The following is a 23827-nucleotide window of genomic DNA, read 5'->3' on the forward strand; positions in this document are numbered from 1 at the left end:
AATGGATGGAAATGCATATTTGCATTAACAGTGCATAAAATGCATCCATGAGCGCATATACATGTCAAAATCAGTATACTAAGAGCCAAATTTTGTTACTCGGAGGTTTTTGGGGTCGCTGAACATCAATGCGCCATTAGAACGGACTCCCGGAGCACCCGGAGCTCATGGTTACTGCTAAAAGGCACGTCATCTGGAGTTTTGGGGGTTCTCGGCACTAAATTTATGCAAACAAATTACTCGGGGTTTTTTGGGGGCTTTGAATATGAATACGTCATAGGAATAGGCTCCAGAAGCACCTGAGCCCAGGGTCACTGATTAGAATCGCTATCTTCTGAGTTTTCGAGGGTGTTCGGCACTAAATTGATGCAAACGGATTACTCTGATGTTTTTGGCGTTTTTTGAATACGAATATGACACCAGAACCGACTCTTGGAGCACTTTGTGCTCAGGCTGAATACTATGTACGACCCGGGCACCAGGTACTGCGGGGAGGGGGTCCGTTGTGATAGTGTATTTGTGTTTAGCGACCACAAAAACCTCCAAGTAACAAAATCTAGATCCCAAGTAATCTACTTGCATCGATTTAGTACCATAAATCGTCGAAACTCCAGAAAATGACGTGCCTTAGCAGTAACCTAGGTACCAGATACTCCAAGGGTCAGTTCTGATGGTGTATTCACGTTCAGCGACCCCAAAAAACCCGTTGAGTAATCTGTCTGAATCAATTTACTGCCGATGACCCTCAAAATTCCACATGACGTACCTTAGCAGTAGCCTTGTGCACAGGGTGCTCCTTGGGTCCGTTCTGATGGCGTATTCATATTCAACGACCCTAAAAACCCTCCGAGTAACAATTGATGCATTTCCACCTATTTTTTTATTGTAAACTTTTTCCTGGCATCATCCCGAAGGCAAAATGTTGTAAGTAGATAGGTGCTGTATTTTTTTTCTTTTATTTTTTTTTGTGTGAATTTGATGGCCTTGTCCGAGCAAATTAGCCAGACATTTTGTTATGTTAAAAACAAACAAATTTGTTTTTCCAATCAGAGGAATTTTTTCTGTATTTCTAACTCTAAATACATAACAAACTAAGATATTACAATTATTATCTAAATAATACACTGTTTTGGTTGTAAATATTTTTTTTGTACATATTTTTTTTGTATTTTTTATGTCTTTAATTTGTTTTTTATTATAATTATTTTTTATTGTTTTTATTTATTACCCTAAAGACATAAACCCGATTCAACATCTCGGAAGTTTACATCTTCTTAGTTTTTTTTTTCTTTTTTTTTGCTTTTTTGCTTTTTTCTCTTTTTTGGCTTTTTCTTTTCTCTTTTTTTTCTTGTTCTTTTCTTTTTTCAATTATAAGATACAATAATTACTTAAATCTACAGGATTTTAAAAAAATGTTTGTTTTGATTTAACAAACATGCCTGCTTTGTTTTAACAAAATTACTTAAATACAGGGTAAATTTTATTGCTACAATCTATATTTACAATTTTTGATATGTTCATAAATTGTTTTTAATGTATTAATATCTTCAGAAAATATCAAATTGTTCAGATAGACGGGAAGTGGAATTTTTAATATATTAAGATTATCATAAAATTTGTTTATATTTACTGATTGATGCGAATACTCGAGGAGAATATGTAGTAGATCACCTTCTATTCCACACTCACAGTTAGGTGTGCTGTATTTTAAGAATCGATTTATTCTGCGTTTTTTGCTCTAAATACCCTGGTCTATTTTATATTGTTTATTAAAAAGTTATAAACATTTGTAAATAATATTATCTATTACAGGTATATGGAGAAACGAACAAAGAACAATTGTTTGTTTACACAGTTTTATATGTTTTGAACTACGTGACTCAAATAACTCAATAACTATTGCCAGCAAAATAAAGCTCGCATGACTTACACTAGTTCGATTGTTATTTATTCCTGACGCCATTAACACTCAGAATTTAACTGATAAATCGCAAAAAGTTTGTGTTCTGTGTTCTGAAGCAGAGATAAGATCGAAAAAAATGACACACTCGACTCACGCACGTTTCGTAGTAACGCTACATGATGGAAATCGAAATGCGTTATTATGCCGTTGATTCGATATTTAGCGAATATTTTTTTGTGGAGGTAACTTATAAGGGTCTGGATCCCGCGTATGAAAAAAAAGTTGGTTAATAGCAAGCTGAAAATTTGTTAATAGCTTAAGGGTGTCTAGTCGTATAAAATTTGATATATGCGGACACTGAAACAGGAGCAGTTTTAACTGTGGAACAGGTTAAAAATTTGAAACGGTCACACCGTTTCAACACCGAAAAGTCACGAAAACGGCACATTTATTTTGTCCGACAGAACAGACTTAAACTCTCCGAACAGAGATTAAACTCTCATGCAAAAATCAGACTGCTATTTATCACCTGTCATAGTTCCTGTCATTTGAAATATTCTACATGTTCCACTCATTAAAACGCCCATTTGGTGATAAATAGCAGACTGATTTTTGCATGAGAGTTTAATCTCTGTTCGAAGAGTTTAAGTCTGTTCTGTCGGACAAAATAAATGTGCCGCTTTCGTGGTGTGACCGTTCCGAATTTTTAAGCTGTTCCACAGTTAAAACTGCCCCTGTTCCAGTGTTCGTGTATATCAAAGTTTATCCGACTTGACACCCTTAAGCTATTAACAAATTTTCAGCTTGCTATTAATCAACTTTTTTTTCATACGCGGGATCCAGACCTAATAGTAAACAGAGTTAATTATAAGACGTACAAGAATTACATAAAAATACAACAAATAAAAGAGGGCAATAAAAGAAAACATAATATTCAACGAATAAATTACAAACTTTTTAACAGCTTAAAGAGGTTGTTAGTAAGATGATCGAAAAACAGAACGATTACAAAAAAGTGGTCTAGGGAGTAGCTCGTACTGCAGACTAGCAAGAAGTTTCATACTATTTGTTTCGTATTTTAAAACTCAAATAATATTTTTGAAATTAAACTAATTTTATTATTTATTTATTATTGTTCTGAAGCTATTTTTTTGTGGCATTTTTATAATTTATCTTTATTGGGAAATAAGCCACAATTAAATTGAAAAACTAATTTTATTAAAGTGTCGACGCCCAAATCGGATGTCGTTGTCAAAATACAAAATATTACTAAATTAAACAAAAATATTGTTGCTTAGTAAAAAATTCTTCTAATAATTTCTTTAATCTGACTCATTAATATCGGCAATTCAGACATAATATATCATACATTTTAAAGTAGAAAACTTTAAAATGATATTGCCAATATTTATGAGTTGCGTTCCTGTGACGACTTTACTGAAAGATAGTTCATTCGATTACATGAAATCAACCCCAACTCAAGAATCCGATACAAAAAAATCATAGCATGTGATCTGTCTTTAAAAAGACAACCAAATGCAACGGTGACAGTAAAATTCTCGTGTTAGAGATTCTATAGTAAATCACGAGAGAAAACCAGGAAAAACCTCGTGATACTATCCCGACATAGTAAATATTTGGTCTTACATTTAGTTTACTGGGAGACATTTAGTTTACTCAAAACAACTTAGAATAATCTGCTATGCGGACGATGCAATACTAATCTCTCAAAGTGAAGATGATTTACAACGTATACTGCACCAATTCAACATAATCGCCAGAAAATTTAACATGTTAATTTCCTCAAAAAAGACAAAATGCATAGTTATAACAGCAGATACAATAAGATGTAAATTGGAGCTGGAAGGTCAGATAATAGAACAAGTGATGGAGTTTAAATATCTAGGCATCACACTATCTAGATAAGGAAGACTCGAAACAGAAGTGGAAGATCAAGTGAATAGAGCAAACAGAGCCGCAAGTTGCCTGAATGACACAATATGGAGAAATAAAAATATCGGAAAACAAATGAAAGGTAGAATTTACAAAACAGTCATCAGACCAATAATGACATATGCGGCACAGACACGACCCGACACAGAGAGGACAAAAAGATTGCTCGAAACAGCGGAGATGAAAACCCTTCGAAAAATCGATGGTAAGACTCTATGGGACAAAGCTAGAAGTACAGATATACGACGGAGTTGCAAGGTGGATAACATTAATAACTGGGTAAGAAACAGAAGAATAGAATGGAATGAGCACATAAGCCGAATGACAACAAATAGGGTAGTCAGGACAGCGAGAGACGGTTCCCCAATAGGAAGACGATCAGTGGGAAGACCACGAAAACGATGGAACGACAACTTACTAGGGGCACATTGAAAAAACAGTCAGAGTCATGTCTATACAAAAAGAAGAAGAAGAAGAAGATTTAGTTTACTCTCAAAACTGATACCAAATTCTGACTTTAATGTTATGTATATTAAATATATTAAAGTCAGAATTTGGTATTAGTTTTTGGTTTTTGGCTATTTTTGTATGTGAGTGGTATTTTTAATTTTTTTTTTCATAACAGTTCAGCAGTAATTCAAGTTTCCAGTGGTAACAAGACATTTATTTTCATTTTAAAACATAAACAGTTATTACCGTCATAACTTTTTGACAAAGTGCCACCCCTCTTTCAAGCTTATCGAACTAAAACAAAACTTGAATTTGAACTTGCGTGGATTGTTCGGGGAAACACATTTCTCAATGAACGAACGAGTCCCCACTAGAGCAACGATTGTCTCCACGGCCCTCCCTGAAAGTAGGCGGCTGGCGCGAACCTCGAAGCGAATTGATTTCTCAAAGTCATTAGCGTAAGTGAAGTTTAAACCCGGCGCCTCCGCCATAATGTCTCAATCCGCTAAAACAACAGTGACAGGTGTATGATTGATTTACTTTGGCTTCATTAATTTCTTTAACGGAATCGCTAAAATGTGTTTCGCGCTGCCTTCATAGCCACATGAACAGTATGTGAGTTTGTCAAAACGTTAAACGCAAGATTTTTGTCTGTTGTTTTTTAGCCGTAGTCTTTTAGAATGATTAGATATTATATTTATATAATATTAAAATCGATATATTTATCATGTTAGCAACAACCTGAACCCTAAACTTTCTTTTTTAAGCTGTCAATATAATAAACGTATCATACTGATGTTATCCTAAAAGTTATCGACCACTAACTAGCCTCGCTATCGATGATTAGTCTGGGCTGATTATCGGAGAATAGGCCATTTTTGGGAAACGTTATTTACCAGCAATTTTATTGCTGGAATCGAAGCTTATGATTCTATATATTAATAATATAGGTACGCAAAGTCCGTAGATAGTGTGCTACTTTTTTTATAAACAAAATGGCGAACGAAAATCGTGTTTTTTTTTAAATTATTGCTCTATAGTTTAAAGTACAAGCTAATTATTTACAAAAAATATCGATTATTAGTTTAATGGTTATATTTTAATTAAAGATTATAAACATATTTTTTTGTAATTTACACGCGCGAAAGTAGACTAATACAGTACTGTAGCTAAAATTTTCACTCAAAGCGACGATCGCCGCGCGACGTACACTTAATAAATAAACTTATAGTAATTATGTATGCTGCGTGTCAGTCGCTTCGAGTGAACATTTTAGCTCCTGTTCTGTATCAAGCCTACTTTAGCGCTAAAAATTACAAAAAAAAGTATTTTTAATCTTTGATTAAAATATAACCATTGAACTAATATTTGATATTCTTTGTGAGTAATTAGATTGTACCACAGACTTAACTAAAACAAATTATAAACAACGGAGCAATCGTATATTTACTTCGCTGTTTCATAACTTTTTTGCAAATGGTTGGACATTTTTTTTAAAGCATTCATTTTGAAGACCTTTGAAACACGCATTTTAAGTATTTTTTAAAATTAGAATATAATAAACCATTTCTGAGAAATGTTAATTTGTTTGTAACTATTTGTTTTAAACATTTTTAAGATTATGCAAAAAAATGAAAAATTTATATTTTGTCGAAAAACTATTAAATAGGCATCACATCTTTATAATCTTTCTAAGTTTGATCAATGTCTCATAATTATTTTGGTTGTTATTGCGACTGTAAATTGTTAATTAACAATTGAATTGTTGGTAAAATATTCGTTTAATTTTCACCCGTTTCTGCAGTTATAATCTATACCAAGAAAGCTTTTATTTTACCAAGTTAATTAATTATTAATAAATAATTACTTGCCCAAAAAATTTATTTGAAAATTCGAGATTTTGTTGGGAAAACCCACATTTTCCGAGGAAAATTTTCGCCGGAGCAAATCGGGAAAAACATGCCTCTATGTATAATTAAATTGGGATGAATTTGTATTTAAGTGTTTTTGGTGTAAAGTTAAAATCTTCGGAGTTATAGACCAATAATTGAAAAAAAACACGATTTGGGGGCGCCATTTTGTTAATAAAAAAAGTAGCACACTATCTGCGGACTTCGCATACCTATATTATTAATATATAGGATCATAATATTCGATTCCAGCAATAAAATTGCTGGTAAATAACCTTTATTTGTACGTTACTAATTAGACCAGCGTATTATAAGTATTTTTTTTTCAAAATTTAAAGATTATGCAAAAAAAAACGAAAAATTTATATTTTGTCGATAAAATACTTATTAAATAAGCATCTCATCTTTATAATCTTTATAAGTTTGATCAATGTATCATGATTATTTTGGTTATTATTGCGATCGTAAATTGTTAATTAACAATAGGGCTTTTCATCGATTGTCATTTGTTTCGAGCTTCTGTCATATGTTGTATAATCTGTGTATAATATTAATATACACGGATTATACGACATATGACAGAAGCTCGAAACAAATGACTGTGAATGAAAAGCCCTATTGAATTGTTGCTAAAATATTCGTTTAATTTTCACCGGCTTCTGGAATTACAATCTTTACCAAGAAAGCTTTAATGTCACTAAGTTATTTAATTATTGATTAATAATTACTTACCTAAAACTTAATTTGAGAATTAGAGTTTTTGTTGGGAAAACCCGCATTTTCCGAGGAAAATTTTCGTCGGAGCAAATCGGGAAAAACATATCTCTATGCAGAATTTAATTGCGGTGAATTTTTTATTTGGGTGTTTTTGTTGTAAAGGTAAAATCTTCGGAGTTATAGAGCAATAATTGAAAAAAATACGATTTGTCGGCGCCATTTTGTTTATAAAAAAAGTAGCACACTATCTGCGGACTTTGCATACCTATATTATTAATATATAGGATCTTATAATTCGCTTCCAGCAATAAAATTGCCGGTAAATAACTTTTCCATGAATTTTGCTAATTAGCCCAGAGTAAATGTAATTACTGGCAAGACTAATTTTTTTATTTATTAAACACCAACAAGATGTTTAAGAACATTACAATCAGATCAAATAATGTGATCAATGAGCAACTTATTTCTAACCTAAATTACTACTAAAAACTTAACACTAAGGACAAACTCACTAGTACCCCTTACGTTCTGTTAATTTATTGCACAAATATTAACCTGTACCGTCACTTGCACCGTGCATCACTTTTCACTTATCTAACTCAAAGGATTTCTTTTTCTTGAGTCTTCTAGCTAGATCCATGTCGTCAAGGAGCTGGATGTGGCCCCAACATTGACGTGTTGAATAAGTCGTTGTTCGTGACTCTTGGTAAATTTTTCAATGGTCTTGTTAACAGTATCCATGTCTAGGTCCCTATGGAGGTCACTGTTCCTATAGTACCAAGGAGCGTTGACAACGCTCCTTAGCACTTTGTTTTGAAATCTCTGGATGATGTCTTAATTACTAGAGTCTTAATTACTAGAGATGATACAAGCACGCTATTCAGGGTGGCAGTGAATAAAATTAAGATAGCTATGATCGTAACCAACGTTCTGAAAGGACATGGTACATGAAGAAGAAGAAGAGAAGGCCCATAGCTGGATGCCATATGTCCATATAGGTTTTAGAATCTGTTTATACAAAAGTATTTTGTTGTAGATTGACAGAGTGGATTGTCTTCCCAATAGCCAATACATTTTTTATACTTCATGTTAAGCTGTTCTCGTTTCTTTTTAACATGGGCCCTCCAGCGTAGCCTAGCGTCTAATGTAATACCCAAATATTTGGCGGTATCGGCATATGGCATCTGAGTATTATTTACGTTAACAATGTATTGTTTTTTCTTGTTTCTAAAATTAATATGCACCAACTTCATTTCATTGAATTTAATTCTCCAGCATTTAGTCCAGTTGTCTGTTAACAGAGATTTGTAGTTTTCTTGCTGCTTCTTCATGGTCTTCATCTACGGCCAAGACGACAGTATCATCAGCAAAGGTAGCTATTGTGTTATGATCTACTCCAGGGATATCACTAGTGTATAGTAGGTATAGGACCGGTCCTATCACACTACCTTGTGGTACACCTGCATTGATTTCTTTTAGTTCCGAGTAGGCTTCTTCTAGGTTAACCCTAAAGACTCTTTCTGATATATAAGATTTCAATAATAACTCTGTGTATAGTGTATTGTCTTAGCAAAATCCTTGGGATACCACTTTGGAAAGATTTCGATCCATCCTCTCGACCATTCCATCTAATTAAACATAGAAGAGTAGTCTTTTGGTGTTATCGGTACCAGTCAAGGTGCAAAGATTTTTCCGATTTGAAATTTATTCCTAAGGAAGACGAAAACGACTAAATAATAATTTGCTCAGTATATCTTCAACCGTGGAAACCCAATAATTTGATATTGCATGTCTCAGTACATTTTGTAAAATAATCCATTGAGTAATTCACGAAGTTAAAGCTTGGTGTTTTTCTTGAAGTCTTTTGGTTGATGGATTGTAGACTAAAGTGAATTAAAATATTTCCTTAAGAAAAGTTCATAAAATAAATACAAAATAACACTCACTATGAGTATATTTTGAAAGAGCTATTCTTTTTTATACACATGGTGTTTGGTAAAGAATGGGCCATAGCTTAACCTTAGATTCCTGAGGTTAAAATAGGTCGATTTAAGCTAACTTACCTTATTACGAAAGTTGATAATAATCGAAATACACGGTGTCAAAATTAAACTTTTATTTTAATTATTCGTGAATATTTTCTGACAGGAATGGGATAACAACACGAAATTTGGTAAGCGGGAGGACGAGAAATCTAAATTCGTAACCAAAAATGATACGTTACCCAGAGGACGCCACATACGTATTTCAGCGCTCATTTAGTACGTTAAATTTTTTTTTAAAATATAAGTTATTTTTTAAAATATATAAAATATCAAGTCAGAATTTGGTATTAGTTTTGAGAGTAAACTAAATGTAAACCCAAATACTTACGATGTCGGGATAGTATCACGAGGTTTTTCCTGGTTTTCCCTCGTGATTTACTATGGAATCTCTAACGCGAGAATTTCAGTGCCACCGTTGCATTTGGTTGTCTTTTTAAAGACAGATTACATGCTATGATTTTTTGTGGCGGATATTCTTGAGTTGGGATTGATTTCATGTAATCGAATGAACTATCTTTTAGTAAAGTCGTCCCAGGAACGCAACTCATCAATATTGGCAATATCATTTTAAAGTCGTCTACTTTAAAATGTATAATACGTGTCTGAATTGCCGATATAAATGAGTCAGATTAAGAGGATCGGTACGTATTTTCGGCTGCAATGCTATTCAAATGGGGATTCATTTTTTTCAAATCCTGAGAAAACTAATAAGTATTTTTGAAAAATTTAAACGCAGCATGAAAGATTACGTTATTAGCGAGGGCCGAAAGTCCCTGAGAACTTCTATAATGTTTATTTTAATAAGTTATAGGGGTGAAAAAACTAAGAGAAAATTTAGTGTGATTTTTAATTTCAAATATCTCATTAAAAATAAACTTTTTATTTATTCTAAGGGACTTTCGGCCCTCGGTAATAATTTAGTCTTTCATTCTGCGTTTAAATTTTTCAAAAATATTTATTGGTTTTTTCAGGATTTGAAAAAAATGAACACAATGCCGTGGTAATATTTTCCAAATCTGTCTTTGTCTTACAACGCACTCAACCGAATATAATATTGTCAGCATATATTGTCAGTCAGACACTGACAATCAGTGACAATTTTAAATATTTGACATTGCATCGGGAATATTTTGAGAAATTGATTAAATATTATTGATATATAGTGTATTTGATAAATAATTGATTTAAGACGTGAACTTAATAAAAAGTTATTTATTGTGTATTATTTGTGGAAGATCCAAGCAGAGAATACATCCGATATATCCTGTGATCCAAGTATTTTGTTGTTAGAGATGTTCAAAATTGTAAGCGTTCCAAAATAACAACATAATATTAAAAAATCACTTTAACACTTTTCCTCTTTTCTCGATTGATTATTAGTTTTTTTTTGTACAAATAAATTATTACAATCACTGAAAACATAGTTAGTGAAAAAATTATCACATTTATTAACTGAATTAATAATTTGCAATTATAAAAATAACAGTTATCCAAGAACATTCAAAAGCCATCTCTTTAAATTAATTATGACATTTTCAAGTAGAATGACATTCATTCTAGTAATGTTTACATATCCACACCAGTGTGAATTTTACTACACGTAATTTGCCGTGTAAAGACAGAAAAAGTAGGGATACACGTAAAATATTTGCGAATTATGTACCCACAGCCTTAAATAAATTATTAGAAGAATTTTTTACTAAGCAACAACATTTTTATTTATTTAGTATTATTTTGTATTTTGACAACGACACCCGACTTGGGCGTCGAAACGTTAATAAAATCATTTTTAGGTAAAATTGTGGCTTATTTCCCATTTGAATATACTTAATTTTTTTTTATCCCCCACTCTACATACTTTTTGAATCAAAACTTTTATTCTCTTAATATTATTACTTAAAAAAGGAATACTAGATTCATCTCGCTAAACTCAACTGTTTTCGAGATAAACGCATTTTAAGTCGCCGATACGACATATTTCTTTGCATAATATCAATGTAGTTACACCCGAAAAAAACTTAAAACCATAATAATTGTGCCAGTTCTCATATGTATGCCACTGCATCGCAAATTCCATTTGAAGAAATTTGCGATACATTTTTGTTTATGGTTTTAAGTTATTTTTCGGGTGTAACTACAATGATATTATACAAAAAATTATGTTGCCTCGCAGATTTAAAATGCGTTTATCTCGAAAACGGTTAAGTTAAGCGAGATTAATGTAGTATATCTTTTTTAAGTAAAAATATTAAGAGAATAAAAGTTTTGATTCAAAAAGTATGTAGAGTGGGGGATAAAAAAAATTGAATGTATTAAATGAGCGCTGAAATACGTATGTGGCGCCCTCTGGGTAACATATCATTTTTGGTTACGAATTTAGATTTCTCGTCCCAAAAAAACCCGCTTACCAAATTTCGTGTTGTTATCCCATTCCTGTCAGAAAATATTCACGAATAAATAAAATAAAAGTTTAATTTTGACACCCTGTATTTCGGTTATAATCAACTTTCGTACTAAGGTAAGTTAGCTTAAATCCTCAGGAATCTAAGGTTAACCTATGGCCCATTCTTTACCAAACACCCTGTATAGGAAATCGTAATCTACTGGAAATCCTAAGAAAAAAACCAAGTGCTGTTATTTTGACAAATTAAGGAAGTTTATTGTTCAGGTATGTAACCTTAACGGATCTATTATGTCATGATTTAGTATATAATCCGGTCAACTTAGACATCAAAATGCTTGGCAAATAACAAAAATTGCCGGAGAGCCAAATTTTGGTGGAGAGCTAGGGTATACCATAACAAATAAAGTTTAAAAAGTCCCCATCGACCCCATGTGTGCGTCAAAAAATATTCGGGGTCAAAGGTCAAAATTTGAGATTTTTTGGATTTTTTCGAAAACGGTAAGTTTTATCAAAAAAAAACTTCAAACCAAAGTTGTAGATCTTAACATTCTCTACAAAAATTGTCCTTACAATTTTTTTCCTAAGAGTGACCATTCCTGAGATATCGCGATTTTAAAAGTTACTTTATACATTATGTATATGCACATAATATAAGCCACGTATATACATATGTGGCCCTTAAGATAAGTATTAATGCCTATTTGTGTCTCTTTTATATAGTATATTATACTATTCTGAAAATTTTTCTTCAAAAGGTAATCAGTCCCAAACTGAATTTCCTCTATCCACGTGGCCTTGAAAAACATTTGGCTATACCATTGTTTAAAAAAGAACAGATTGTCAATGGCTACAGTATTGTCCGTAGGTCTGGTTCATAATATTATCTGTTTCTTTTAGTGCTAAAGGTTCAGTTCAAGTGAATATAAGTACTTATTACAAGCGTCTACCATTTAGTACCGTTACCGTTATTTGTACAATTTTATAGTTTTAAAAATGTCTCAGTTTTGCTTTATTTGCAATAAACTTTTAAGTGAAACTAAAACAGTTGTAGTTGATCGTGGAATGCCAAATTTAATCGAGGCTAGTGTGGAGAGAGGTGATGAGTTTCTTGAGTATTTAAGAACTCAAAAATCCGTTACAATACACGTGAATTGCAGAAAATCATACATTCGGAAAACTTAAATCGCTGCATTGAAAAGACAAGGAGGAACAGGCTAGTACTTCAAAAGTAAGTCCACCTCATACTAGAACGCGAGTAAGTAAATCACATTTTTGTTTTAAAAAATACTCTTTATTTTGTGGCAATAAAGCCAATGAAGAATCTGAGATAAAGAAAGCACAGCATCTTCGAAAAATAATTCGTAACGTGACTACACTAAAATTCAAAGAATCCCTGTTGAAATTAGCTAAAGATCGTTCTGATGATGTTTCGAAGGCTGTTCTTGAACGTATTAATTTTGAGTATGATTTAGTCGCTGCTGATGCAAAATACCATGACAGTTGTTACAAATGTTTCTTAAAACCTAATACTGGTCGTAAAATTGGCCGTCCACAAGATGAAACTGTAAACTCTGCGATGGAGAAAACGTTTCAATTCATACAAACGAGTGATGATTGCCAGTTTTCGTTGGATGAATTAAGGAATATTTGTCAAGATGTAGTTTTAGATGACAGAACTATAAAAATACGATTGAAATTGAAGTATGGTAGTAGAATTATTATTACAGAAAAGCCTGGAAAATTAACATTTATTTGTTTTATTGACAATTACCAAGATATTTTAAGTCAAGTTTGGTCTGATAAAAAAGACTTGGATGAAAAAGACAAGCGGTTAAAAACTTTGAAAGCCGCAGCAGTAATTGTTCGTGAAGATATTCAATCTTGTGTTTTCGATAATACTATGTACCCCCCACCAGGTAGAATGTTCGAGGGTATAAATAACGATATTCCCGAATCATTGTCATATTTTTTGGAACAAGTCATCTTAAACAACAAGCGTCATAATTTAGATCATCTAAAATTAGTTTGTACGAATATTAGCCACTGCATCATGACAGCTGTTCGGCCTAGAACCTTTAAATCTAAACTACAGCTGGGTCTTCCAGTTTTTTTTCATCGGCGGTTTACTTCGAAACGTCTCATACAAATTTTTTCGTCTCTTGGTTTATGCACCTCTTACAGTGAAACAATGAACTATGAAGCAGCAGCAGTTTTCAGTCATCCACCTCACATTTTACCACCGGAAACAGGCACATTCATCCAATATGTTGCAGAAAATGCTGACATTAATGTAAATACTTTGGACGGCAATGATACGCTTCATATAATGGGTATTATCCAAGTTGTGACTCCCAAAAATTCAGTATTACAAGAAGAGCCGATGCCACGAGTAACTGAAGTTCTTTCGGCAAAAGATTTTGCAGCAAAGGCTCATATGTACCTATACAGGTCTATCAAAACTCTGGTGTGGTTGGGTACAGCAAAATAAATGTGCGAAATTTTGATTATGAATGTGAATCTAAAGTATCTTTTTTGAAAAAGTTGATGTGACATGGTTCTATGGCAAATACAAAAATTTTTCTCTACCTGGGGTAGGCCTACAGGGGAAACCACGGTAAAAAAAAACGCGCCGAGTACACTACCTCACAGGTGGTGTGGAAACGTGTGCATATCATGTATAATGTGACTCTTTGAATCGCGATATCTCAGGAATGGCAACTCTTAGGAAAAAAATAGTAATGACTATTTTTGTAGAGAATTTTAAGATCTGCAACTTTCGTTTAAGGTTTTTTTTTGATAAAACTTACCGTTTTCGAAAAAAATCCAAAAAATCTCAAATTTTGACTTTTGACCCCGAATAACTTTTGAAGCACACATGGGATCGATGGGGACTTTTTAAACTTTATTTGTTATGATATACCTTAGCTCTCCACCAAAATTTGGCTCTCCGGCAATTTTTGTTATTTGAAATGTCTATATAGACTGGGTTAATAGTGGTAGCGTTACAACCTTAAACACTATTTAGAGTGTTGATCCTTATTTACGACTTTAATCCCGCACCATCACAACATTATTGCCGTCCGAAAATAAATAAATGAATAAATAAATAAACAAGATCTATCGACCGGCATAAATCTTGAAATTCCAAAGCCCTTTGGATTCACCGCGATCACGAATGATCGTTCTTTTTTCGCTCCTCTTCTGCGCTCCTTTTGTTGTTTTTCTTATTCTCGTAAGCATCGCGTGTAGTTTTATTTTTAATTTTCTACCGGTTGTCCCATAAATTTGTTCAGCAACTTACGGCGGGGAATAATAATTAAGATGTTACACTGTAACTGGGAACTATACGTCTTTGTTAATTGGATAATGGCGATTCTCTAATGTTTCCGGCGACCTGAACAGCAGCGGCGCTCGTGCAACAACTCCGTAGGGGTTGCCAGTTACAAAGTAAGTAGAAATTGTCTTAGTCACGGAATGTAATATATTTTATAATAAAAATCAAGATGTATTATTCATGGATGCAGATATGTTGAGTTTTGCGTGAGATGTATCGTGCAAATGATAAAAAAGGACGACATAATATAACGTTAGCAATAATAAAGATGTTCCATGTAATGGTCTCTATACTGATAAATCAAGACATTGAACACGATTGAGTATAGGCTACTTGAATTATTTTCTGTTCTTCTTTATCCTCAGTAGTTTGAATTCGTCTCGGCAGAACACGTTTTGCAATACGGTCATCTAGTTACGTCATCTAGTTTTAATGTTATTTTTGTCATCTGTCGTGACATTATATGTTATTATGTTTTTCTATTTGAGTTGTCCTATCTCATACAATGGTTTTATTATGCACCCAATTGTTCCTTTTACTGTTCAATAGCATCCATCTTTCTGTAGTTCCGTCGCTCAATCGTTTCTTAAAATCTGACATTCTTAAAATCTTATATGACGTCAAAATTAATAACGTACTGAAAGAAGGGTTTGGGATAAACTCCATACTTAATTTATCATATACTTATAAATTCCTGTGTTTGAGAGTACATCTGATTTTATCAATGTTCCAAACAGACATTCCTCAGTATTTAACGTAGTATGTTGATGGTTTAGTGTGAGTAGAAAATCCTGAAAAAGGCATTAAAGCACCGGAAAGTGGGGACAGGTTAACAGTTAAAAAGGTTAAAAACAGACTATCTAGAATCTAGAATGTTAATTTTTGAAGATTGAGTTACACATACAATGAAGGTGTTAGGTAACTTTGGTTGGTAAAATGATGAAAGTAATGACTTTCAGTAGGTATATAGGATAGTTTTATTCTTGCTTTTGAGCAATATTGCTTTGTGTTAGATAGGCAATTATATATAGCATAAAACAACTACTACCACTGCTAGAAATTTGACCTGCGATGGGTGTGTTCAAGCAGTGATCTTACATAGCGAAGGACTTAGCTACCATACTATCAGCTCCTTATATTGGTAACAATTTTTTGCTAATGCACGATAATGCAAGACCTCACGTTCACGAAGTGTAACCGAATATTTACAACAGGTAAATCTTAGGGCTCTGAATTGGCCATCGCATAGTCCAGATCTTAACAGGATCGAATTGTGGGACATAATTGGCAGAAGACTACGACAGCGTTTGCTACCTCCTAGAACCTTACAAGAGGTAGAACCTTACAAAATAGCCATGATGATGGCCAACCTTCGTCGCGGAGATGGCACTTAAAGAAGAAGAGTATTTATAATAGACCCTACATGATACAGTTTCTGTAAAATGCAAATTTTCAGATTTTCTCTATCCTTGTGGGATCGGTACTCCCCGGAGGGACCTCAGACGTTCAGATACAATACAATCCCTTTTTAAAGACAATGACGTCGAATTTACTAAGTAACAAGACATTTACTCAACACACACTATAAACATTACATTAGGTATCTGATTGAAAAATCAACTATACCAAGCCAATGGCCATTAGTTGTCAAGGCATTAAGTTAAATACAGTGCGGTGGAATAAGTGTTGCCCCCCTGTTAACTTGTTTATTTTAAGAATATAAGCAAAACGCTCGGATAGGTCGATTTTTAAACTAACCATAGTATATTATATCATCAACGTTTCGAACTTTACGCGATCCCTCTTCAGGTGACAGCCATAACTTTGATTTTTTTAAATGGAAAAGCACATCATGTGACACCTCATTTAAAAGCTCTTAAAATACTGATTTCAAAAATGTATAATATTTTTATCCTGTTTCAGAGCGTAGGCGCAAAATTTCGGTCGAATTCTTTCTAAATGCAATCATTTTTTTCGAATCCTGAAAGAACTAATGAATATTTTTGAAAAATTTAAAAGCAGAATGAAATCTTACAGTATTCTCGATAGTCCAAAGTCCCTGAGAACTCCTATAATGTTTATTTTAATAAGTCACAGTGGTGAAAAAAAGAGAAAATTTAGTGTGATTTTTCATTTCAAATAAATCATTCAAAAGAAACTTTTTGTTTATTCTAAGGGACTGTCAGCCCTCGGTAATAATCTAATCTTTCATTCTGCGTTTAAATTTTTCAAAAATAATTATTAGTTTCCTCAGAATTTGAAAAAATAAATGCGTTTACAAAGAGTTCGACCAAAATTTTGCGCCTACGATCTCAAAAAGGATTAAAGTATTATATATTTTTGAAATCAGTATTTCAAAAGCTGTTAAATGAGGTGTCACATGATGTACTTTACCATTTAAAAAAATCAAAGTTATACCTGTCACCTGAAGAGGGATCGCGTAAAGTTCGAAACGTTGATGCTATAATATACTATGGTTAGTTTAAAAATCGACCTGTCCGAGCGTTTTGCTTATATTCTTAAAATAAACAAGTTAACAGGGGGGACAACACTTATTCCACCGCACTGTAAACAAAAATCTGATTATTCCCAGAGATCAGTATAATCTATCAAATCATTTTGTTGCAAGGAAAGCAAGGTTTTTAGGAGAATGGGATCGTTTGTTGATATTTTTCAGCAAAATTAATATTGTTTGTCAATCAGAAAAAAGATATATTTTGTATATTTTCAAATTAAACCGTTTATAAGTAGCTATTATTCGTTACTTTTTAACTAAAACTGTTTTTTACCCTTAAAAGAGAGTCAGTCACTTTCTCGCAATTCAAATAATTGCATACCTTACTTAGTTTACATTATTGTGCAGACTATTTTATGTATACATAACAAAGTAATGATGTCTCGTTGAAGAGTCTTTATTACAGCGATGCACACTGCCGCCTTGACGACCGGGACGTCAAAAGACGCCGGTGTCTGAATCGGAGAAAAAGTGATAAAAATAAAAACGAAGCTTCACCGTAGGGAATGCCTCCCTTTTATACAAATAATGCAATTTTTATAACGCCCTTCGAGGACACATGTCGCATGGTTTCTGCAACGTTGCCGAAGTTTTTCCTTCGAAGTTTTCAGTAGGCCTTGTGAAAAATTAACAGAATGAAGTATTTTAAACTTTATCTTACATGTTATAAAGTTTATCAGTTTTTAATGCAGTGCTTCAATAAATTAACAATCGCATTAAGCCGGCTTTCCATTTGTGCAACTGCGCATGCAACTACGCATCTGCCTTGCATACCTTATGCGCTTGCACAGATGCATGCTACCTGCTTGCAACTTGCGTGTTGCGTGTACCGAATTTCCATTTATGCGTCTAACTTTTTAGTGTACCTAGATATGGCGAGTGACGAACAAGCTGTTACAATTGCAGCGGCAGTACTAATTATTGTTAATAATGATAATAATCAGCGAAAAAAACGAAAGAAGCATTCATACTGGATAAACCCGTTTCTCCAAAGAAGGAAAGAAACTTTGAGTATCATGGATGAAGTAAGGCTGGCGCAAAGTTCTCTTTTTAAAAATTTCACTCGGATGTCACCTACTGATTTTGAATTACTTTTGACGCTGGTTGACCCAATAATATGTAAAAGAAACACCTATTTTCGTGAAGCAATTCCAGAGGCGACAAGGCTCGCAATATTTTTGAGGTATGCAGCGAGTGGAGATAGCTTCGCGAGTTTAATGTACACTTTTAAAGTTTCAACCCCAAGTATCTCTCGCATAATAAAAGATGTAGCTCTAGCTGTTGTGAAAGTTCTACAGGAATATGTACAGGTAAGACAATTATGTAATTGTAATTATTGTAAAATATTTTTATTTCATATGTAATTTCCATTCTTAAAACAAAAAACTACATTAAGCTTGCTATTCTGCTTAAAAGTTCAAAAAATCTTTTATATGACAACTTGCCGCACTAGCATCCACTGTATTTTGCCCATCGAGGGAGCTATTTTCGAATTGTTCAGTACGCGGTGAGAAAACAGAACTAATGGTAGAGCTGCTGCTTGGTCCAGGAGTTACCACTGCAGGTGAAAGTGTTTGATACCGCTTGGCAGTGTTAGTAACGTGTACAACTTCTGTGGGGACATCATAACCACTCGTATGAGTAGGCATATATAAATTGGAATTGATACTAGGATAAGCATTGGCTGTAAGAACCGGATTAGAAGAAATGTGAATAGATGGTTGTTCCTGAAGTTCTTCTATTTCTAGTTCAAATAAAAGAGAGTTTATTCGCATTTGTGCAATTGCCTGTGTGCGAGGGTTTTTTCTACCTTCTAAAGCTCTGGAGAGATTAGGAAATGCCGAAAGGTCTTAATCTTGATGAAGGAAAAATCCGAATCTGCACCTCCACGTGGTAGAAGGTGGGCAACATCAACTTTTCATGGCTGACGCAGATAGGGACCGAGTGATTGCCGGAATAAGCAATCCCCGTTTACTGGCCAACAGCTTCGGGTGGAGGAGCGAGTAAACGGTAGGGCACCCCTTTGTCCTGGAGCTGGGAAGCTGGCTTCAAAGGCGGAAGAACCGCGGAAGCGGTCAACGGCATAGAGATGAGGAAGAAAGATTGGGACAAGACACCTCATTAAAGATCCGGATTGGATAAGTCCTAGTAGAATCAAATGGCTATGCTTGCAGCGAAATTTAATTCCGGAGTAAGCTCCTCAATCGGATCTCCGGGAGGAGCAGTTACAAGTATAACAAATAGATTAAAATGCAAAGAAAACATGAGAATAGGCACATGGAACGTGAAAACCATGGCACAGGAAGGTAAAATCCAGAACGCAATCCAAGAAATGGCACACATGAAATTAAATATTCTAGGAATAAGCGAGATGCGTTGGCCAGGCTCAGGAACCGCAAATATCGGAGAACACCGCGTATACTACTCTGGAACAGATAACGGCAAACACGAATTAGGTGTCGGTATTATATTGACAAAAGAAGTTGCAAAATCTGTTGACAACTTCATCCCAGTCTCAGCAAGAGTTATGCTCATACAACTGAAAGCAAGACCAATCGACATCAATATAATTCAAGTGTATGCACCTACAACAGAAGGAACAGAAGAAGAGGTAGAAGAACTATACCGTAGCATTGATGAAGTCGTGAAAAGGTTGAAAAAGCAAGACCTAACAATTGTCATGGGTGACTTCAATGCCAAAGTTGGGGCTAGCAAAACATCATCTGCAGTTGGACCATTTGGACTAGGAAACCGGAACGATCGGGGAGATACATTGGAAATTTTTGCGGAAGCAAATCAATTAGTAATAACGAACACCTGGTTTAAGTTACACCCAAGGAAACTGTACACCTGGAAATCTCCACAGGATTCTGTGGGAAGGATTGTGAGAAATCAGATTGATTACATACTAGTAAATAAGAGGTATAGGAACAGCTGTACATATGTCAAAACATACCCGGGGGCAGACATAAATTCTGATCATGTACCAGTTGTAGGTAATTTTAAAGTCAGAATGAAGAGGGTTACAAGTAAGTCGATCAAGAGGTATGATATTAGAAAACTGAAAGATCCCAATGTTCAACTGAGGGTGAGTGAAAACCTCAATACAAAGATGCTAAAATGCAGAAATGCAGGAACTATAGATGGAAGTCTAACCATCATACAAGAAACAGTGAGAGAAATAAAAGAACAACATCTGAAGAAAGATACAGAGAAACGGAAATCATGGATGACCGATGAAATACTCGAGCTTATGGATCAGAGAAAAAAGAACAAAGAAAATCTCAAAGAATATAAAAGAATACATACCATCGTCAGAAGAAAGATAAGAGAAGCAAAAGAGAAACAAAAAACAGAACAATGTCAAGAAATAGAGGAGTATCAGAGTCGATATGACAATTTCAATGTCCATCGAAAGGTGAAGGAAATAGCTGGGAAGTTCCGAAAACGCAGCAGCGGAAAAATAACAGATGATGAAGGCAATCTTGCCATAACCAAAGAAGATAAAAAGAAAGTATGGGAAGAATACTTGGGGAAACTTTTCCACGACCTTAGAGCAGGAAAAGAACCCACCATTGAAGATAATTCAGGTCCCGAAATCCTACCGGAAGAAGTAACCACAGCCATCAGACAAATGAAGGATGGAAAGGCACCGGGACTTGATGAAATACCTGCAGAACTGCTAAAGCTATTAGATGGAGCACAAATAAAAATAATAACTGAAATATTTAATGACATATATAAGGCAGGAAAAATACCAGCAGAGTGGCTCAAATCTGAGTTTGTACTGTTGCCCAAAAAACCAGGAGCAAAAGTTTGTGAAGACTATAGGACCATAAGCCTAATGAGCCATCTTCTCAAGCTGTTTTTAAAAGTCATCCATAATAGAATTTACCGAAAATGCGAAGAACAAATTGCGCCCAATCAGTTTGGATTTGTGAACGCCGTTGGTACAAGGGAGGCTTTATTTAGTGTGCAGGTGTTGTTTCAGAAATGTAGAGATGTCAGTTGTGATGTTTTTGCATGCCTGATTGACTACAAAAAGGCTTTTGATAGAGTCCGACATGAACAAATGATGGAAGTGCTGAAGAGGACAGGGATTGACGGAAGAGACCTGAAAATAATAGCTAACCTGTATTGGAATCAATCAGCAGTGCTCCGAATAGATGGAGAATATACAGATCAGATCAAAATCTTAAGGGGAGTGAGACAGGGATGCTTAATTTCACCGCTGATATTCAATCTGTACTCAGAGCACATTTTTGAAGAGGCTCTAAAAGATATTGATGAAGGCATCTCAATAAATGGAGTAACCTGCTCAGTAACCTGCGATATGCAGATGATACAATAGTGTTTTCCAATACCATAGAAGGGCTGCAAAACTTAATGAATAAAATAACTGAGACCAGTAGAACATATGGACTAGATATAAACACCAGCAAAACCAAGCTAATGATCATCAGCAAGCAAAACATAACTGGCGTAAATCTGTATGTGAACCAAATGAGAATTGAACGTGTCTCACAATACAACTATTTGGGCACTATAATCAATGAGTCGTGGGACAATACTCAAGAGATTAAATGTCGCATCGGAAAGGCAAAAAGTGCATTCTTGACTATGAGCTCTGTGTTCAAGAGCCATGACATCACTCTAAAAACAAAGATAAGGCTCCTTAAATGTTACGTGTACTCAGTGCTTTTATACGGAGTAGAAACGTGGACCTTGAAGGCGGAAACTCTATCGAAACTTCAAGCTTTTGAGCTATGGCTGTACAGAAGGATCCTGAAAATACCATGGACAGACAAAGTCACCAATGAAGAAGTACTACGGAGGATGAACACAACCGCAGATTTAGTCAACATCGTGAAGGGCCGTAAGCTGCAGTACTTAGGGCATATAATGAGAAATCAAGGCAGATACCAGCTACTCCAGTGCATTTTACAAGGTAAAATTGAAGGAAAAAGGACCCCAGGACGAAGAAGAATATCCTGGCTTGCTAACCTGAGAGCATGGTATAGAAAGACCTCAACTCAACTATTCCGTATAGCAACTAACAAAGTCATCATAGCCAGAATGATCGCCAACGTTCGGAACGGACAGGCACCCTAAGAAGAAGAAGAGGGTTTTTCAAGTTCCGGATTCTAGTTTCAACGTATGCGGCAAAACAGGAAATTTGGTCTTTCTTTTGTATATTTTGGGTAACGTTTCTTAATAATGCGACAGCTTCCTCTGCAGATTTATTCTGTGTGTCTTCGAATGGTTTGGTACTTTTGAGTCTTTGAGACGGACCTTGTTTACGAATAATATCATTATTTTCAGCTTTACGGATTACTGGTGTTCCTGGAGGCGAATCAAAGATCAGTCCTGATTGAAAATCACTTTCGCGATGTCCTGTTGACTCTGTAAATAGAATAATTTATTTTAGGAGATTTACGTTTTGCTAAAGTTAAACTTTTCTTATTGTATCAAATATTCAAGTGATCTTTTAATGGCACTTTTTATTTCAGCTTCCTACCTCAGAAGAAAAATGGTTGGAAATTGCTCAACAGTTTCAAGAAAGGTGGCATTTCCCACATTGTCTGGGTGCCCTTGACGGGAAACACGTTGTAATTCAATGCCCCCCAAATTCTGGAAGTTCTTATTACAACTACAAAGGAACATTTAGTATAGTTCTCTTTGCACTTGTTGATGCTAATTATTGTTTTCGATACGTAAATGTGGGACGACCAGGACGAATGTCTGATGGAGGGGTTTTTCTTGATAGCTCTTTGTATACAGCAATAAGAGATGGTGGACTCAATTTACCAGAGCAAAAAAATTTACCAGGAACTGATATTCTTCTACCATACGTCTTTGTCGCAGACGATGCGTTTCCATTAATAAAACATATTCAAAAACCTTATGCAACTGATTTGCTGAAAGGATCCCCTAAAAGAGTGTTTAATTATCGATTGTCACGAGCTCGGCGCATAGTAGAAAATGCTTTTGGATTACTCAGATCAGTTTTTAGAATTTTTCGAACACCGATTGAACTGAAGACGGATACCATTGAAGAAGTGGTGCTTGCATGTGTTTGCATCGACAATTTTTTGCGACAAAGTCGTCAATCACGTCACCTTTATTGCCCTCGATGTACTCTCGACTCTGACGTAGATGGAAATTTGGTACACGGAAAATGGAGAAAAGACATTGCAGGCGACACTGGAATTACAAACCTTGCAAAGACGGGAGGAAATGCCACAAGAGAAGCAAAAGAAATAAGAGACGGATTTATGAAATACTTTATGTCTCATGAAGGTTCTGTACCTTGGCAAGACGTATATTTGTAATAAACTATTTTCCTTGTAGAATTTGCACTAAATATTACCTAAACTATTAAATACGATTCCATAACATTTACTGTTTTTTTATAAAGCGTCTATACAGATTTCTTAACAGAGATTTTTATCAATAATTCATATTAAAAAACTTTCATTAAAAGGTTTGTTTGCTAAAATAATACAATGAAATGCTCTACTACAAACTTACCTCATCCTCCTCACAGTGTTCTTTTTCTGATGATGTCTCTCGTTGAGTCGTAAACATTTCTTTGC

At 34.5% G+C, this 23827-nt stretch overlaps 1 protein-coding gene across 1 annotated transcript; it reads left to right on the forward strand.

Annotated features, from left to right (window-relative positions):
* Window positions 1-22969: 22969 nt before the first annotated feature.
* On the forward strand, window positions 22970-23563 carry LOC126880774 (uncharacterized). Its single transcript, XM_050644828.1, has one exon. The coding sequence runs from the start codon at window positions 22970-22972 to the stop codon at window positions 23561-23563; it is 594 nt and encodes a 197-aa protein (XP_050500785.1).
* The last annotated feature ends 264 nt before the right edge of the window (window positions 23564-23827 follow it).

Source organism: Diabrotica virgifera, chromosome 2 (genome assembly GCF_917563875.1).
Source record: "Diabrotica virgifera virgifera chromosome 2, PGI_DIABVI_V3a".
NCBI classification, from domain to species: domain Eukaryota; kingdom Metazoa; phylum Arthropoda; class Insecta; order Coleoptera; family Chrysomelidae; genus Diabrotica; species Diabrotica virgifera.

Excerpts from the sequence above, each read along its gene's own strand:
- LOC126880774 (XM_050644828.1), top strand. The coding sequence starts at position 22,970 with ATGTCTGATGGAGGGGTTTTTCTTGATAGCTCTTTGTATACAGCAATA.